A 19,424-nucleotide genomic window follows, 5' to 3' on the forward strand; every position below is an offset into this window, starting at 1 on the left:
TAACCAGACACAGTGTCCAGGCGGCGCATGGACCGGGACCCAATATGCCTGATGTTAAGTGGGAGTCTTCAGCGTGGAGGTGGATTAGCAGGGTCTGGTGCAGGGTAACCGCAACGCCCCCTGGTGTTGAGCACCAGCGTTTGTGCAGCCACATACCAAGACCCTGATTCAGCTTATGCAGATAACAGGAACTAGGAGCTTGGAAATTAAGCAGACCTCCCAGGAGCTTAATAGGGAGGCCCTGCAGCAAGATTGTATGCAGTACTAGAAACAAGGCAAGACTAGAGATAGGCACCAAACATGAAAACAAGACAGAACTAGCAGAACCCAGAACCAGAGAAGGATATGAAGCTAAACCCAGAACATGTACACAATACATAAGGGAGCATTAACTAAACATGGGCATGACTGGACACACAAACTAAACAAGATAACAAGAGGAGACATAACTAAGTACTATATATGGAAATCATGGGGATTTAGTCACATTATATGATCATACATTGCATAAGCCTGCCAACAACGCCAATGTACCCCTATCTGGCAGGTCCTACACTACCTAATGTATGCTAAAATAACCACAGATTCAGAACACATATATAGCACTTACCTGCAAGAAAGGACAGAAGCAGTGAGCAGCTGCCTGCAGGAACACTGAAACATAATGAAAGATGGAAACAAACGGGTGTGGCAACATAAAACAAACATTTAAAGGAAACCTGGAGACTGGGAAATCCAGGGACGGACTATAGGAATAAACCCAGAAATCCCAGCATAAAGAAAACCAGACATAGAATAGAAAACCAAAAAACAAGAAAAACTAAGCAAGGATAGTAAAAAGAGTACTGGATACCAGAAGCCAAGTCCAGACATCAGAACAGAGCAGAGCAGATCATGACAAGTGGATTGTCAGATTTAAAACAAGCGTATTTTTGAATCCTGGAAAATCAATGTAGTTGTTACTCAGTGGCACTTTCCTAGATACACCTGTTTGTTGACCCAACTAACCGAACTGCAAATTATGTTGTTGTATTTAATCTCTAAAGTGTCAGTCCGAAGACCGGGACCCATGTGCCTGATATGTAGATGAGCAGAGTCTTAAGCGTGGTAGTGGACACATAGGGCCATGTGCAGGGTAACCGCTCGCCCCCTGGTGTTGAGCACCAACGTTTGTGCGGCCACATACCAAGACCCTGAAGCAGCTTAGGGGAAGCCAGAGCAGACATATGCTGAGATGTATCCAGTACTAGAAACAAGATAAGGCTAGGATAGACACCAAACAAGAAAACAAGACAAAACTAGTAGAACCCAGAACCAGAGAAGGACAGAAAGCTAAACCCAGAACATGTACACAATACATAAGGGAACATGAACATAACATAGGCAGGACTATACATGGACAGGGATTACAAAATAAAACAAGACAAGATATATTAGGCAAAACAAGAGGAGACATAACTAAGCACTAATAAGAAAAGAATGGGGGTTTAGTTACATTATATGATCATACATTGCATAAGCCTGCCACAACGCCAATGTACCCCATATTCAGCAGGTCCTACACTGCCTGCTGAATATGGGGTACATTGTTGTTCACTAAAAGAACCATACTAGACTAATAGTACTTACCTGCAAGAAAGGGCAGAGACTTGAAACACTGCTGCAGGTCCAGGCTGAAGCAAAAGGAATGATGGAAAACAAACTGGTGTGGTAACATAAAACAAACATTTAAAGGAAACCAAGAGGCTGGGAAATCTAGGGACGGAATATAAGAATGAACCCAAAACCCAGCAATAAAGAAAAGCAGAAAACCAAACAAGAATAGCAAAAGGAGTACTGGATACCAGAAGCCATGGCCAGACATCAGAACAGGACAGAGCAGGTCCTGATATAAAGTATGTAGGTATAGTTAAGAAGTTTACTTGTTTCTAGACTTGGTTTCAAACAAATTGCAATTCGTCTGAATTTTGGGCAATGGGTGAGTAGTCTGGATTTCATAATCGCCATATGACTGGATCATGAAACAAACAAAACGAGGAACGAACAATCTGCTTAACTTGTTTTGTGATTTGGAGTCCGGCTTGTGGTGCAAAAAAAAAAAAAAAGATTAATGCTTACAGTCACTAAATGTTGATTTTATTAACAGACCAAGTGAAAATTTACCAGAAATAGAAAACAACTACAATTCTATATTTGATAAATATATTCTATATAAAATCTATAAATATATATAGATTTTTTTTACTGCTCTGTTTTTCCATCCATTGGTTACTTCTTCTTGATCCTGACGTGTGAACCAAATTGTGCAAACATGCACCTATCAGTGTACCGCAAACAAATAATATTAATATTTTGCAGTACACTGATAGGCACATTTTCATGATACATTGTTCATCTGAATTTCATCTGAATTTACTATAGGTGTGCCTTGAGGACTGGGTTGGTAACCACTGATCTTTTATAATGCAAATTAGATATATCATCGCGGGCACATGGGCACATAGTTACATAGTTACCAAGTTCTGCCTTTCTTGTTTCTGTTTTTGCTGTTGATCCAAAAGAAGGCAAAAAAAATAAGTTTTAAGTGCTTTCCAATATGTCAACAAACTAGACAAAAACTCCGTCTTGACTCCAGAATGGTAGTCAGATCTCTCCTTGGATCAAGAAGCTATTACCCCACAATTAAAAATGATATACTTGAATGAAGATATAATTTAGAGGAGTAAAATACATATAGGGCTAGAACAAAAGTCGGCATGAACCCAAATTATTTAGTACAATAACTTCCAAAAAAGCACGAAAAATCCAGCCCACAATTCTGCTTAAAACGTAACTTTTATTTTAAATTTAGTAAAAAGGCACTTATGTAAAGTGCAACCAAATAATAGAAAAAATTGTCTAAATTAAATAAAAACAGCTGTAGGATGTCCAAACCTATAATCAGTTACTCTGATATCATCTAGTATGTAGATTACTATCTGTCAGTTAAACCAATTTCCAAGTTTTTAGGGGAAGACATATTAATTCCACTTTACACACATCACTCATATATAAAGATAATTCAAATATACAGGTATATTTTGCATGTCAAGAAAGAATTCTAAGAGATTTGGGTTTAAAGACAGTTAGGGAATTTGGTTGTGGAAATAAAATAAAATAATATAATATAAAAAGCGGGAAGAAAGGGGAGGGGAAAGAAGGGGGGGGGGGGGGAGAAAACAATATATCTCACTCCTCCCTGCTCTGTGCCTTCAAAGGCACCTGTATCCCTCTTCCCCTTATCTGACTGTACCCTAAAACTGTAATAGATGCTGTCAGAAATTTGAAAGATAAACAATAAATCAAAAGTATAAACAAAATCAATAACTAAAAAGTAGGTATGTTTCTGTATGGTGATGGAATCTCTGAGTCAACGTGTAATATAAATCTTCCCGGGAATAAACTGGGAAAATAGGGAAGACACCAAATTTGAAATAATGTGCTCCGGTGACAAACCGCTTCCCAAGATAATATCTAGATGCTCCAAACTATTACAGACCCAGATGCCATACTTTACGAAACTCTGGAATAACCACATGTATAACATATTAGTAGAGACGAAGTGGTCTGCTATATTTAAAACAATCTTTCATTCCCCTTCAAGCATCCCCTCACAAAAAATTAATTACAAGTTTATTTCTAAATTGTACATCACCCCGTTTGATGTTCATTGTGACCTGACAACAGTCCCCATTTGCTGGAGATGTGGGGAGGAAAGAGGTACTTTTCAACACATTTGGTGGTCATGAAAAAAGGTATCGAAATTCTGGAGAGATGTATGGAACACCACTAATGTAGTGACACAGATTAACATTTCCCACACCCCTGAGACACTTCCATTTCTCCTTCTAAAGCTGCCACAAGTGCGTTTCAAACACTCCTTGTTATACTTTATGTTGACCGCAGCCAAATCTGTAAAAGTAAGACTCTGGAAATCAGTACAACCACCTTCAAGGAGATACAAAATAATATGCCTACTATATAGCACACTAGAGAAAACACCCCCCCAAAAAAGTGTACCTCACACACACTATACAAAATACATGCAAAAAACATGTATATAACCCCAAGGGTAGTATACACTAATAGAGGGTGGTACAGAACAATACAACCTGGATATGCCTGATAATGAACGTGCGGTCTACAAAATGACAAAATACAAAATATGGTGAAGTATGTAAGAACAAGATAAGTAGCGCACGTGGTAGAAAACGTACAAAAAAGAGTAATGATCACGCCTGACCGCCTGTCACCCTCTCAGGGGTACTGTCCAAACCAGAGACCAGATGTATGAATGGAAAATGGATCAGTAGTAAAACAGCATATCTCCACATTAAAGTGATGACCAGGACTCCAGCTGGAAATGGAAAGAAATCCCAGGGTAGAGATGCATAAAAAGTGATAAAATGAAATAAAATCAAAAGTGGACTATAATAACAATGAACTGAAATAGTAAATAATATAAAAAGTCCAAGATGTGATATCCAACGCGTTTCGTCACTGCAGTGACTTCCTCCAGGATGTAATCATGTTGTAAACTTCTTGATTTATATACCATGTCAATTTTCAAATTCGCGGGGAAAAATTCCTCCGATCACGTGTTACTTCCGGTTTTCGGCCGTTCGACTTCCTGCGTTCCACCTTGGAACGCATGACATCACTTCCGGTTTTCGGATATAATGAATCTAAACGAGAGGATTATATCCTTGACTATTCTGTGTTAGCAAGTATGCATCTAGTAGCTGTTTGAACATCTGTATGGACTCTGATAAAACCACTTCTTCAGGCAGAGAATTCCACATCCTGATTGTTCTTACAGTAAAAAAACCTTTCCTTTGACTTAGACAAAATCTTCTTTCTTCCAGTCTAAACGCATGACCTTGTGTCCTATGTCAAGTTCGGTTTGTGAATAGATTTCCACACAATGGTTTGTATTGGCCCCGAATATATTTGTATAATGTTATCATGTCCCCTCTCAGGCGATGTTTTTCTAAACTTCATATATACATATGTATAAGGTCAGTGTACGTTCAGACTTACGCTACACAGCACAATGAGAAAGTGAGCTATAGGTACTAAAATCGTTATGATTATTACTTAAGTTACTGTTATTTTTATTGTTTAATTTCTATTACAAATGGATTTTATGCTCTATTAAGTGCAGTAATGTTACTTACCGAGTGTGTATGTGAATGGTATCACATGAAATATAGTATAAAACATACAAGGTAAATCAATGTTAAAGTAACACAACTATCATGCACTCTTAACATGCAAAATGCGGCTTCAACATGCTATCGAAAAACTCTGTATTCTCATTTATACACTTCAATGTATATCATATCATTGTACCATTTCGGGATTATGGAATATCTTTTCCCTTGATTGTAATCATACCTATCCACGACTACTTTGTACTCTCTGTTATATGGCAACAATGTGTGTACTCTCACTTGTACTGTTATCTTGTGTATAATTGTTAAACCATGAAAAAAATCTAATAATAATATAATAAATTTAAAAAAAAATCTTCCCGGGATCACTACCCAGATGTACTAACTCATCACACACAGACTTAAAAAGTCCCAACGTGCTTTTCACCACACCACCGGACTCTTCAAGGGGAAACGATCTATGCTGTCAGGGGTTTTAAATAGAGGCAAGCACTCAATTACATTTGAATTTCTGCAGTGCCCAATTGGAGCTCGCTTCGTCATCCTGGGGGCGGGTTTTATGACCATAATTGTAAGTGATCGATTGTGGACTCCTCCCCATTGAACCAAAGGGGTAAATCTTGTAAACAGTAATTTTTAATTTGAAACAAATACTAATGTATGAGATCCCACGACTGTAGGAGATTACTCATATTAAGAACTAAATAATCATTCATGCTGGAGTCAAATGGACTGTGATTTATATACAATGTTGCAATATTGTACCTAGGCAACATTGTATTTGTTGATAATAGGATATCATTGGGTTTTTACTTGTGGTAGCTAAAGAATACACTCACTTTGATCTTATAGATAAATAAATAAATAAATAAATAAATAGAAAAATAATAAAAATAAAATAAGATAAAATAAGATATACCCATAGTGTCAAAATTGGTAGGGGCTCTTAAGCTTCCTGTGTATATCGAAATGTGAGTGCTTTCCTACAATTCAAGTCTAACCCTGACAAAAAGACAAAAGGTGAGTTTCATAACCATTTCATATGGGGCTCTTGTGGACTGATAATCAGCCCCAAGATATCCCCAAAAATACCATATCAATTTCTAAGCTTAATTAAAATAGATGGTTCATTTCCAACAGAGCCATAAACTAGGTATACATTAAAAGATAAACAGAACCTGTTTGAAGTGGTAAACTAAAGAAACCGACTCTACTGCTGAATTTAATGTAAATATATTGGGTTAAGTTAAACTCCTCGTTTAACCCTTTTGGAGTCATGGTCTTGAAATAATAAATCCAGCGTGACTCTGCTTTTAGTAAAAGTTGGTTGATATTGCCTTTACGGGAGTTTAGATTTATTTTTTTGTATCGCCTGAAACTTCAGTACTTTGGGATCGGCGTTGTAGTAAAGTTTAACATGTCTGCATACTGGTGTGGATATGCTTTTTTCCCCCCACAATCTAATACCCTAACTGTGTTTAAATCTAAAGCTCTTAGAATTCTCTCTACATGTACCTGTATTACGTGTATATTTGAATTATCTTTATTTATAAACGATGTGTTTAAAGTGGAATTAATGTCTTCCCCTAAAAACGAGGAAATTGGTTTAACTGACAGATAGTGATCTACATACTAGATCAGTGATGGCGAACCTTTTTGAGCCCGAGTGCCCAAACCGCAATACATGCCAACTTTTTTTCCTTAAAGTGCCAACACGGCAATTGCGTGTGTGGTGGGGGGGGGGGGGGGGGTGCGTGTGTGTGTGTGTGGGGGGGGGTGCGTGTGTGGGGGGTGGTGTGTGTGTGTGGGTGTTGTATGTGAGGGGTGCTGTGTGTGTGTATGAGGGGTGCTGTGTGTGTGTATGAGGGGTGCTGTGTAAGTGTGTGTGGGGTGCTGTGTAAGTGTGTGTGGGGTGCTGTGTGTGTGTGGGGGGGTGCTGTGTGTGTGTGGGGGGGGGTGCTGTGTGTGTGTGTGGGGGGGGTGCTGTGTGTGTGTGTGGGGGGGGTTGCTGTGTGTGTGTGGGGGGGTGCTGTGTGTGTGTGGGGGGTGCTGTGTGTGTGTGTGTGTGGGGGGGGGGGGTGCTGTGTGTGGGGGGGGGGTGTTGTGTGTGTGTGTGGGGGGTGCTGTGTGGGGGGGTGCTGTGTGTGTGTGTGGGGGGGGTGCTGTGTGTGTGTTTGGGGGGGTGCTGTGTGTGTGTGTGAGGGGGGGTGCTGTGTGTGTGTGTGTGTGTGTGAGGTGGTGCTGTGTGTGTGTGTGTGAGGGGGGTGCTGTGTGTGTGTGTGAGGGGGTGCTGTGTGTGTGTGTGAGGGGGGTGCTGTGTGTGTGTGTGAGAGGGGTGGTGTGCGTGGGGTAGGGGTGCTGTGTGTGAGAGGGGTGCTGTGCTGTGTGGGGGGTAGGGGTACTGTGTGGGGGGTAGGGATACTGCTGGCGGGGTATGGGTACTGCTGTGGGGGGTAGGGATACTGTGTGTGGGGGGTAGGGGTGCTGTGGGGGGGGGGGTAGGGGTACTGTGTGGGGGGGTAGGGGTACTGTGTGGGGGGTAGGGGTACTGCTGAGGGGTAGGGGTACTGCTGAGGGGTAGGGGTACTGTGTGAGGGGTAGGGGTACTGTGTGAGGGGTAGGGGTACTGTGTGGGGGGGTAGGGGTACTGCGTGGGGGGTAGGGATACTGCTGGGGGTGTAGGGGTGCTGTGGGGGTAGGGGTACTGTGTGTGTGTGGGTAGGGGTACTGACTGTGGGTAGGGGTACTGTGTGTGGGGGGTAGGGGTGCTGTGTGTGGGGGGTAGGGGTACTGCTGGGGGTGGTAGGGGTACTGCTGGGGGTGGTAGGGGTACTCCTCAGAGTGGGTAGGGGTGCTGGGGGGTAGGGGTGCTGGGGGGGTAGGGGTACTCTTGTGGGGGAGGAGGGGTACTGCTGGGGTGGTAGGGGTACTTCTGGGGGGTAGGGTGCTGCTGGGGGGTGGGGTGGTGGGGTGGTGCTGTGGGGGGTAGGGTGGTGCTGGGGAGATAGGGGTGGTGCTGTGGGGGGTAAGGGTACTTCTGGGGGGGTAGGGTGCTGCTGGGGGTGGGGTGGTGCTGTGGGGGGTAGGGTGGTGCTGGGGAGATAGGGGTGGTGCTGTGGGGGTAAGGGTACTTCTGGGGGGGTAGGGTGCTGCTGGGGGGTAGGGGTGGTGCTGGGGAGATAGGGGTGGTGCTGGGGGTAAGGGTACTTCTGGGGGGGTAGGGGTGCTGTGTGTCAGTATCCCCCCCCCCCTCCCTCCTTCTTACCTTTAATGAAGTGGGGGGGGGACACAGCCATCCCTGGTGGTCCGGTGGTGGCAGGCAGTGCTTCCGTGTCGGGAGGCAGGGGGAGGGATCTGTGATGCTGATCCCCTGTCCTCCCGCGCGATGCTGTGTGGAGCGTTGCCATGGTAACGCTCGACAACGCTCCACACAGCATCGCGCGGGAGGACAGGTGATCAGCACCCTCCCCCTGCCTCCCGACACGGAAGCAGAGTAGGCGCCTGCCGTTTCGGGCAGGCAGGTGCCTACTCTGCAGTGATGGCGGACCTGTAGCCACGTGCCCACAGAGAGGGCCCGGCGTGCCACCTGTGGCACGCGTGCCATAGATTCGCCATCACTGTACTAGATGATATCAGAATAACTGATTATATTTTCGGACATCCTTACCCTACAGCTGTTTTTTATTTAATTTAGACACATTTTTCTATTATTTGCTTGCACTTTACATAAGTGTCTTTTTTACTAAATTTATATTAAAAGAAACATTTTAAACAGAATTGTGGGCTGGATTTTCTGTGCTTTTTTGAAGTTGTTGATAAACCTGAATATTTTGTTTTTTGCAAGTGTTCATCCAGTTGCTTTTTAAACAGCTGTCTCTGAGAAAACACCCTCTATCAGCCACAAAAAGAAGAGATGGAGGATGCAACTAGTTATAGCTGAAATACAATTAGGTGTAAGTTATTATTTTTTTTAAACTTAACATTTAAAAGACAACTAAAAAGTCAAATTTATGGACTGTGAAGAACAAGACAAAATGTATAAAAAATAGTACTATACCATTAAGATAAATATAGATAAGTGTAATGGCTAAGATAGTCCACCTTAGTGCGTTACCATAGGAGATACGGGATCTGCAAAGGTGCAATAAATTATAAGCTCTTAGCTACTAGCAATCAAAGATAGACTATGCTCTGCATAGTGTTGCACCGTTCAGAGTGCAAAACAAGTGGAGGTTAACCAAAATAATGTCACAACCATTCACTCATACCTTTTCCCAGTCCTGATATATTGCTGTACATAGAAAGTGGAATGTAAAAGAATGTATGCAGATTTATAATTTGTCACAGTATTATAATGGTGCTATGTTACGGCAATGGTGTACTGATCTGGTTGCCATTAGGATCTGATCATAAGCCTAAAGTTAGTGGAAATGCAGATATTAATACGTCCTCCCATACATCCCCTATATGCTAACGTAAACCATATTCACCCTCAATAAGGCAGAGAATTCCACATCGTTATTGTTCTAAATGTAAAAAAAAAAAAAGTTTTGTTTTTCACTAAAGAGAGTCAATGTGTTGTGATGCTGCCCTAATGTTATTGAAATTGGCATTTTTTTTAAAATGATGTTTTAGTATACCCCATGTACATTTGCTTGTTTGGTTTTATTTCAAAAGACACCATATTGTGATCACTATTTCCAAAGTGCTGCCCTACCTGAATGTTTGTCAAAAGATCAACATCCCCACCTCCTTTATGACTTGAAAATAAAATACATTTTTCAAATTAAAAAAAAGATCAGCATTGTTTGCTATAACCAGATCAGACAAGCGTCCTTTCTAGTTGGTGTCTGTACCAGTTGTGACATAAAAGTGTAATTTAACAGGTTCAAATACCTAATTCCCTTTGATAGTCCCTCTATCCCAATTTATGTCCAGGTGGTTAAAATCTCCATTAATCAACTTGTTAACTAGATGGACAGCTTTCCAAATTAGCTCAAATAGCTGTTATTCCTCATCAATATAAACATTACGTGGCTTATAAACTTATTGTAAACAGTAATTGATTGCCCTTCTTTTGCCCCAAGTAGATATCTACCCATAAAGCTTCAACATTTCCCTCTTTTAAAAAAAATGTAGAAGTCATTGTGTTTTTAACCTCTCAGTTAAAGGGCTACTCCAAGCGTCATAACCTTTACAGTCCACTGCAGAGCTGTATTTACAGCAAAGGTGCTTCCTGGCTGTTAACTGTCTTTTGGTCCGGTAACTGACGCTCGACGTCCTCACGCTTTGCATCAGGAAATCCACTGTCAGCTATTTCCCCATAGGAATGCATCAATTCAATGCTTCCCTATTGGGAGGGCCTAATGAGCGTGACCCTGGTCAGTAATGTCAGAGGAGGTGGAGCCGTGACCCAGCGCTGAGGTGGAGGGAAGCTGCGAAGGAGCGCTTTTCTTGCTCTGCTCCCTCACACATCCTGCGGTAATGCAGGGAGCCAGAATATAATGTCACACCAGCCCCGGCATCACTAAACATTGCACCAGAGAACAGAGCAAGAAGAGCAGAACCCCACACTGGACCCAGGGACAGGATCCATAGTGGACGCCAGGGAAAGAATAAGCTCCAGCTCTGCTAAATGTCTGGATGGACTACGATTAAAATAAAATGAAAAAAAAATGTGTGAGTGTTTGAGAAAAAAAAGTTATATGTTGCCTATAGTATACATTTAACACCTTCACTACCGAGCATGTTTTGATTGAAAAAAATATATTTATATAACATTTATTTAATAGCAAGGGAAGTATTGTTTGCATTAATAGCAAGGGATGCATTGTTTGCATATAAACATTGTATTTATTTATTTGAAACATTTTTATTTTTGCAATACATATGCGTATAACAGTCGCGTGTGAGGTACCCCAACGGTAATCCTCTAGCATTTTGTAAACATTTAGATCAACGAGAGAACTTGCACAATTTTATAATTATGAATAAGTGTAAAAAGATTAACACAGTCTAGTTATGGTATAATGCAGGACTTACTGTAATGCTGTTACTCTGGAGTTGTAATAATATAAGAATGAAGCAGGGTTGTGGCCTGCGATTTGTGCCACTGAGTGCTCTATCAGGATGTTAAGTGACCGGTTAGCCAAAAAGTGTGTCTTATGTAGATTGGCATATTAAGAAGAGATAGTAGGGGTGTAGCTCAGTATGGGCCCCTGTCGGGTGGTAGGTTAAACAGTGATACAGGTTAAGAGTGTTCCTGGCATTAGGAGTGCTGTGCCTGTGTAAGTGAGTGGTCATTGTGCTACACGTATGTCAGTCACAGGGATTGACATTGAAGCCGGCTGTTACACGGTGTACTCATCAATATTGGCTATAAATCGTGCTTGGTAGAGTAATGGCATGTAAGCAGAGTCTGGAGAGTTAGCCATTGAAATAATAAGAGTAAAGCATTACATATAACAGGTGATGTGAAATAAACATAAAAGAAACATGCTGAGCTAACCACAAGAGGAATTAAGGAATAATGTGTTCACTGTGGTCTGGGAGCTTCTTGGGTGGCATGTCGCCCGTCAAACTCTACAGTCTCGTTTGTATGACCTGGTTGGTACATTGTCTTTGTACGGTCAGGCAGCCCCAGGTAAGGTCTCTTCATCTTATGCCTTCCTTGAGGGAATGGCAGTAGCTCGTCTGTGGGTCTCAGCAGTCCGCCGTGCAGATGAAAGTGAGGGTGTCCCTCCAGCTCCAGGCCTGCATCTCTTGGCCACAAACTTGGCTACCTCTACGGCCCGAGTTTACTCCACGTGCGGGAGTGACGGAGGGTCTGGTATTCCTCTGTCGTTTGCGGTGCTTGCGCCTCCGTATTTGTGGGTGATGCTTCCGAGTTTTCAACCCTGTGGCCTGCAGCCCAGGTGGGCCAGGTCTTTTGTGGGTTATTGGGGGATGTAGCTTGGCACCCAAGGGTCTTCCACTATCTCCTGCCACCCGCGGCTCCGCCTACCTGCAGACTGAGAGTCAGGTATGTCGATTTGGGCTGCCAGTTGCCACTCTCTGAGTTTGTCCCAGAAGCGGTTGAAAATCACCTCTAGTCGCTGCTGGAGGTCACACTGAGGCTTTTGTGTCGGCAGCATGCACTGCCCATGTAGTGTGTTTTCAGCCGCCATCTTAGGTGAAGGGCTGCACCTCCATGTTTCATATTCAGGCTTGTGGTTCAGTCTTGGCTGGCTGCTCGAGACGTCCAGTGAGGACCGGGATGATCCCCGCCGGTCCATAGGGGGGGAGTGGGAGGTGGGATTACTGAGGAGTCTGTGCGTGGCTTTGCCATCGAAGAGAGCGTCCGTCTCTCACTGGCTTGTCTTGCTTTTGTGGGTTCCCGGGCATTGTGCACCTTGGTTTTAGTGTCTTTTTATGTCCTGGGTTTCCCTGACATGTCCAATGCTCACCGGCTGGTGGATGCACCAATTCTCAGGGTATTCACCCCTGATTAAGTAGCTTTTCGGCGGGAGCTGTTTCTCAGTGCATTTTACCAGCTCGGTGGTTAGGCTCTGCCCCCCGCATATAAACATTTTATAATACATTAGTTTTGTGAGCAGATTGCTTCTGAGACTATCTTACACAATTTTTATTTTTCACTTATTCATTCAGCTTTGATAAAAATATCTGGGAAATGAAATTCTTTAGACAGTATACAGTGTCTTTGATATTGCTATATTTGCATAGTATCTGAAATTTTATTATAAAAACAAAAATACAATTTTTCTCATATACCGTAGATGTGACAAAAATAGATAAATAAAAATGGTCAAATACCTTGCTTATTGGTATGTGTAAGGACCCTGAACACATTACTAGCAATAGAGCTTACTAAAAGTGGCTACTAATGTAAAAGTAATGTCTGTATTTAAGCATAGTGCTTAAATAAAGTAATAAAGTAAAATAATATATTTCTAAAATAAAGGTATTTAAAATTGCTATAGTTTTATCATTCTCTGTAATGTTAATGTAATGCTCACAGTAAAATGGTAGAGTCCATTCACTTCTCCACACTTCCACTATAGGACTGGTATGACCCATTGAAATTTTATCTACCGGGTGAGCAGACTTATTCAACACACTTAAAGGCATTAAATCAGTGACCAGTGACTTCTGGCAGTGAAATTTCTCTGCAGGTTGTAAATCATTCCTAGAGTACAAATTAGAGTGAGTGAGGATTTACTGTCAGATATATTGTGTAGGAAAGGAAATACAAATATATTGTGGGATAAAACTATTACATGCATAATAGCAAAAACGCAATATAGCTAATATACCATGAGGTGCTTAAAATGAAGAAAGAAAAGACGTTTTTCTCAAAGTTTTGCCTTGACAGCTTAAGAGCCAGACAGTGAGTAAATACATCTGTGTCAGCAAATATAAGACAAGTATGTGCTGATTAAAAAGTATTTGTTCAGCAAACACACATACGTATTGCTATAAGGTATATAATTAGGTTTAGTTATATACAAAATAGCAATATAATGTCATATATTCTTAGTTAGCAACATATATATAAACATATATATATATATATATATATATATATATATATATGTAGAAAGGCCATTAGGCCTGAATTTGTGGGAGGAGTAAGTCCCCTACTTAAACTCCCAGCCCCTACTCACCTCTGCCGTTCAGCTTATTGTCCCCATAGCAACCAGCACTTCCGGTCCGAGCTTCCCGCCAGAACAGCTTCAGTCTCCTGCAGCAAGAGGTCCAGAGCAATCCTCTGTCCGTTCTGAGGCCCTGCCACTCAGTTTTTCCTCCCGGTCGCGGTACCTGGCTTCTGGTCACGAGATTGGCACGCTCACGTAAGCTAAGTGAGGGAAATAGCGTTCGACTATTTCCCTCTGTTCGGGCCTAAAAACGTAGGGGTAGGCTCCCTTTTGTCTTCTTTAAACGTATCCATGCTCGTTTCACGTATTCAGCGTTCGCGCCAAAATGGGCGAACGCCCGTTACACCTACGCATCATTTACGTATTCGTACGGAAAAAACGGCCGAACTATGTATAGGTATAACGCTAATATTAATCGTTGTATTTCTGAGTTACTGTTTGGTCATACGCACGAACCACGTACTTACCTACTTACCCGTTCGTGCATCTTTAACGTTAGACGAAAATCATATTCACCCCTCGCTATTTCCTAATTCACTACTAGTCTATTGGTACGGTTTAAACGAACGCACAGTACAAATCCCTAGTACGGTTAATTATTTTAATCCATTCTTAATAATTCATGAATTTCATTCACACGAATTTCATATGTAAACGCATATTCCCTGTTCGGTCACTTACCTGCTACTACCTACCTGTCAGTATTAGTTATTTATATGAATAGAGTCAGGAGCACAACCAAATCTTTATATATACAAAAAATCTTTATTAATATGGGTATATACTATAGGAATGTCTCAATAGATATTCTCAACAAGAATACAAAGTCATATTATTGTAAAGTATATAACTGAAAACAATTCTGAACATGTATAAACACACAATGCGTGATATGTAGATGAAAGAAATGACAAGCAAACAGACCACTGTAATACTAGTATAAACAAAACCGAAGCATGTAACAAAATACAAAAAAGCATACCAAGTTCAGTGAGAAGCAGGATCATCCTTGATGAATCCCCGTTTGATCCTGACACAAACCTGGTGATCAAAGCGGCTATCTATCTTGCTTTCTACGGTTTTCTCAGACCTAGAGAGTTCACCGTTGTTTGTCAAGGAGATATCACGCACAGCCTAAAAACATTGCACCTCACAAAGGTGGAGGATCACTATCTACTTTCGATCCCATCAACGAAAACCAATCATTCACTACACCCCACTGTAATTCCTCTCTTCCCTACTGATAATGCCTGGTGTCCGGTCAAGGCGCTAGACCACTTACGGTCAACCCATCACGCGCACTTACCAGACTCTCCGATCTTATCAATACAAGGGCACCCGCTTACCACTGCTAAATTCACGTCACACGTCAGAATACTATTATCTAAACTGGGTTTCAATCCGGCTTCATTCTCCGGGCACTCCTTTCGCATAGGAGCTGCCTCTTCAGCCTCCAGCACTAATACACCGGTCCACATCATCAAGAGACTGGGGCATTGGAAATCCTCCATATACCATACTTATATTCCTCGACCAGAAAAAGAGCTTTGTCAAGCTTTCAGGAACTTGGTTATGTAAAAAGGCAATAAAGTGTGTATTTTCTCAAACTTCCCTTTTGCCCTCTTTTATTTACAGGCCCACTCGGATGTTGGTTTCGGCACACCACAACCAACTTTGCCCTTACAGATACTATCCATTATGTATTAAATTCCGAGCACAAGTAGAAAGGCCATTAGGCCTGAATTTGTGCGAGGAGTAAGTCCCCTACTAAAACTCCCAGCCCCTACTCACCTCTGCCATTCAGCTGATTGTCCCCACCCACCTACACCCTGTTATAATGACATTCTCCTTGGTGGGCCCTCTTTTATTTACAGGCCCACTCGTACGTTGGTTTCGGCACACCACAACCAACTTTGCCCTTACAGATACTATCCATTACGTATTAAATTCCGAGCACAAATATATATATAAATATGTAATTACCTATGCATCGATTAAGTATAACAACTAAAGATCTTGATATGCAAGGACAAATTGGTTTGAACAACTAAAGTCCAAATTAAGAAAAGAAAAAAACGCTGACTAAAAGGTCTTGAGATTAAACATTCCTACTTGATTGTCCTGAACAAGAGTTAATCTTCTATGATAATAGCTGGTAAAATTCCTGACGTAAGCCAACAGCTCCACCTGCTGTTTTAAACATATAGAAATATATGTCAAAATGATGTCAACAGCCATTAACATAAGACTTGCCCCAAGATTTCCATTGGACCAGGTCAGAAGGTTAACAGATAAGGAATCACATATAACCTCATAACACAGGAAAAGATAGGAACTGCTATCGGAGGCACCGAGGTTCCTGCAATTATTGGGCCTAATACCACCCACAGACACATCAACCAGGCCCATGCATCAATGGGACATTGCCAATATCGCTGCCTTCACTCCATCAGTTGCCAATATCGCTGCCTTCACTCCATCAGGGACCACAGCCCCAGAATGAACCGTATTTGCACCGTATTTGCAAGATCTAGGTTGCAGACACAGGGTCTTCAGGTGCCACAGATTCAGAGTGCAGAAGCTAATTATATAGTCTTTATTCTCTGTTGAACATTAATCTATATCGTTTTAATTCACTTTGTTTTACATTACCATTAGCCTGGCCACTTCATCCCTCCTCTGGTCACCCTATCCCTGCGAGCCTGTACCACGGTACACATTAACTACCCCTGCAATGGCTCATATTTACTAATAGAAATGTTTTGACACATTATAACCTTTGAACCCTGGAGTTATGGAGTTCTTACACCCTGTAGTCTCTCTCACATACCTAGGACCTCGCTAATGCATGATATGGTTTAAGTGCCAAATCCACTCACTACTACCTACCACTGGCCCTAGATATACAATATCCCACCTTAGAGGCTCGGGCGATGAGCACGGCACGCACCCATGTCTACTTCCTGTTTTTTCAGTGTGATACGCACCACTAAGATCTTAGGTGTGTTCTTTATGTTTCTCTTGCATACTTAAATATAAAAAGGTGCAGCCTACCTGAATGCCACATCATTGTTTAATAATCCTGTTATGTTTATGCTTGTAAATGCTGTTGTGGCATATCAAGCTGTTTGTTACCACATGCACACCATAAATAAAGAACAAAAAAAAAATTTCGGAAAAATCTGTCTTTAAATTATAATAATCCATATGTTGATTACTCATCTGGTTCTTTATAATTTAACAAATAGTAACATACTATTTGCTGATTGTCACAATCAATTGTAAATTAGTAAAATATTCTATATGCTAACCATGTTGATTGAAATTGTCATGAACTAACAATCCCGTCACTCTAACAGAGTCTGAAATTGCTTTACTGTGATTGTGACACTAAACTATGTTATATTTTGTTCAATGTTATTGAAAACTGTTCACTAATTAGCATGTACATTTACACTTATTGACAAAAATAAATATTATAATTTTGATAAAAAGTTGTGATATTAATGCGATATTTACGTGTCTATTTTAAATAATTAATTGGAAATAGCGCCAATGAAATATCAAGCTCTGATATTTTAATAAAGATTATTAACTTTAATAATTTTTAAAAAAATATTATTTTTAATTAATGAAAATTAATAATAATTCATCCCCATAAATATCCTCACATTAAGGACTAAATTTAATTCTGTAAAATGCATAAAAGGAAAAACATTTATATTCCATTCTGAAAGCTAAGTGGTTAACGTGCAAATCTATGTGTGTGCATTAGTATCATAATCAGCTAAAATACTGAAATGTAAACCCATAAATCAATTTATTTTTGTATAAGTGCTTATATTTTATTTCACATACAAGTTAAAACATTTATATACATATTCTACTGGCCTAAGAAAACACACTTGCAGCAGATTTCATAACAGTGTTCCTTAGTTGTCTTTTTTACATTTATGATGTTAAAAAAATTCTCAGCATTTAGACTGGCCTCTAAGTTCTTCATATAATATAAAATGCTGACATGATTCAAGCAATCAATGTAATCCCCTAGAAAAGAGTAATTCATAGAGACGTATCTTCCAGGATCTTGGTTGAATTATAGATCCTATTAAATGAATGATGTAATAAAATGTTTTGGTTTTTTTAAAATCACATTTTAAACAAGAATTGGGGCCATAAACAGTCTTGATGGCTTAATTCAGCCCAGAGAATAAAAAAAAATACAAAAAAAAGCTCAACAAAAAATCGTTTGAAAATGATTTCATACTGATGAATACAATGTATCCATGTCTAAGTTAAACTTAGTTAGTTCCAATTGTTTAAAATATACATATAATGCAAGAAACAAACCCTAAATAAAGGAAGTGTGAATTAGAAAGATAACACATTCTAGTTTCCTGCATTGTTCTGAGTTTGCTAAGTCCACCAGTTTTGTAAATTTTAATTCCATCAATCAGATTTTTGTAGTTTAGGACAATTTATCCAACTTGGGAATGCAGATTTCTCAAACTACATTGAAACATCAGGTTCTATATTAAAAAGCATATCATCATTTCCTCGTCGCACTTCAAGTAATAAAGGAGATTCATTGAGAACAGCCTCATGCAAATCATTTGAAGTCAGCAGCGGGCGTCCATTCACTTTGACAATGATATCCCCGTGTTTAAGTCCACCTCTGCAGGAAGGAGAGAACGGTGTTAAAGTGTCAGTTCCCATCATTAGCACTTACTTGTGACATTCAGTAGCAAGAGATAATATTTTTGTAAAATGCAACAATTACCGCATTTCATGAGCCGGTAATTTAAAGGAGCACTATAGGGTCAGGAACACAAACATATATTTCCGACCCTATGGTGTTAAAACCACCATCTAGCCCTGCTGGCCCTTTCTTGCCTTACCAAATATTGCAAAATCTTACTTGTATTCAAGCCTGAAGCTGCTGGCTCTGACCCTGTCTGCCTCAGAATAGCCTAACAGACACACACAGAGGCAAACAGCCACACACACACACACAGGCAAACAGTCAAACACACACAGACAAACAGTCAAACACACACTGTCAAACAGCCACACACACACAGTCACAGACAGACACACACACACACTGGCAGACAGTCACACACACACACACGCGCGCAGACAGTCACACACACACACGCGCAGACAGTCACACACACACACGCACAGACAGTCACACACACAGACAGTCACACACACACACACATGCGCAGACAGTCTCACACACACACACACACACAAACATAGGCAAACAGTCACACACACACAGGCAGACAGCCACACACACACAGTCAGACACACACACTCACTAACAGACAAACACACTCACAGACACACACTAACAGACACACACACACACTAACAGACACAGACACACTAACATACACAGACACACACTAACAGACACAGACACACATTAACATACACAGACACACACACACACACACACACACACACACTAACAGACACACACTAACATACACACACACACACTAACATACACACACACACACTAACAGACACACACTCACCCACATTA

At 41.0% G+C, this 19,424-nt stretch overlaps 1 protein-coding gene across 1 annotated transcript in view; it reads right to left on the reverse strand.

The window, feature by feature from the left end:
• Positions 1–17,686: 17,686 nt before the first annotated feature.
• HTRA3 (HtrA serine peptidase 3) overlaps positions 17,687–19,424 on the reverse strand; it is a 40,150-nt gene continuing 38,412 nt past the window's right edge. Inside the window, exon 9 of the mRNA XM_063457739.1 lies at positions 17,687–18,542. Within this exon, the coding sequence (XP_063313809.1) occupies positions 18,377–18,542 (166 nt within the window). The 3' untranslated portion in view covers positions 17,687–18,376. The remainder of the gene's footprint in view (positions 18,543–19,424) is intronic.

Source organism: Pelobates fuscus, chromosome 6, assembly GCF_036172605.1.
Source record: "Pelobates fuscus isolate aPelFus1 chromosome 6, aPelFus1.pri, whole genome shotgun sequence".
In the NCBI taxonomy this organism is placed as follows: domain Eukaryota; kingdom Metazoa; phylum Chordata; class Amphibia; order Anura; family Pelobatidae; genus Pelobates; species Pelobates fuscus.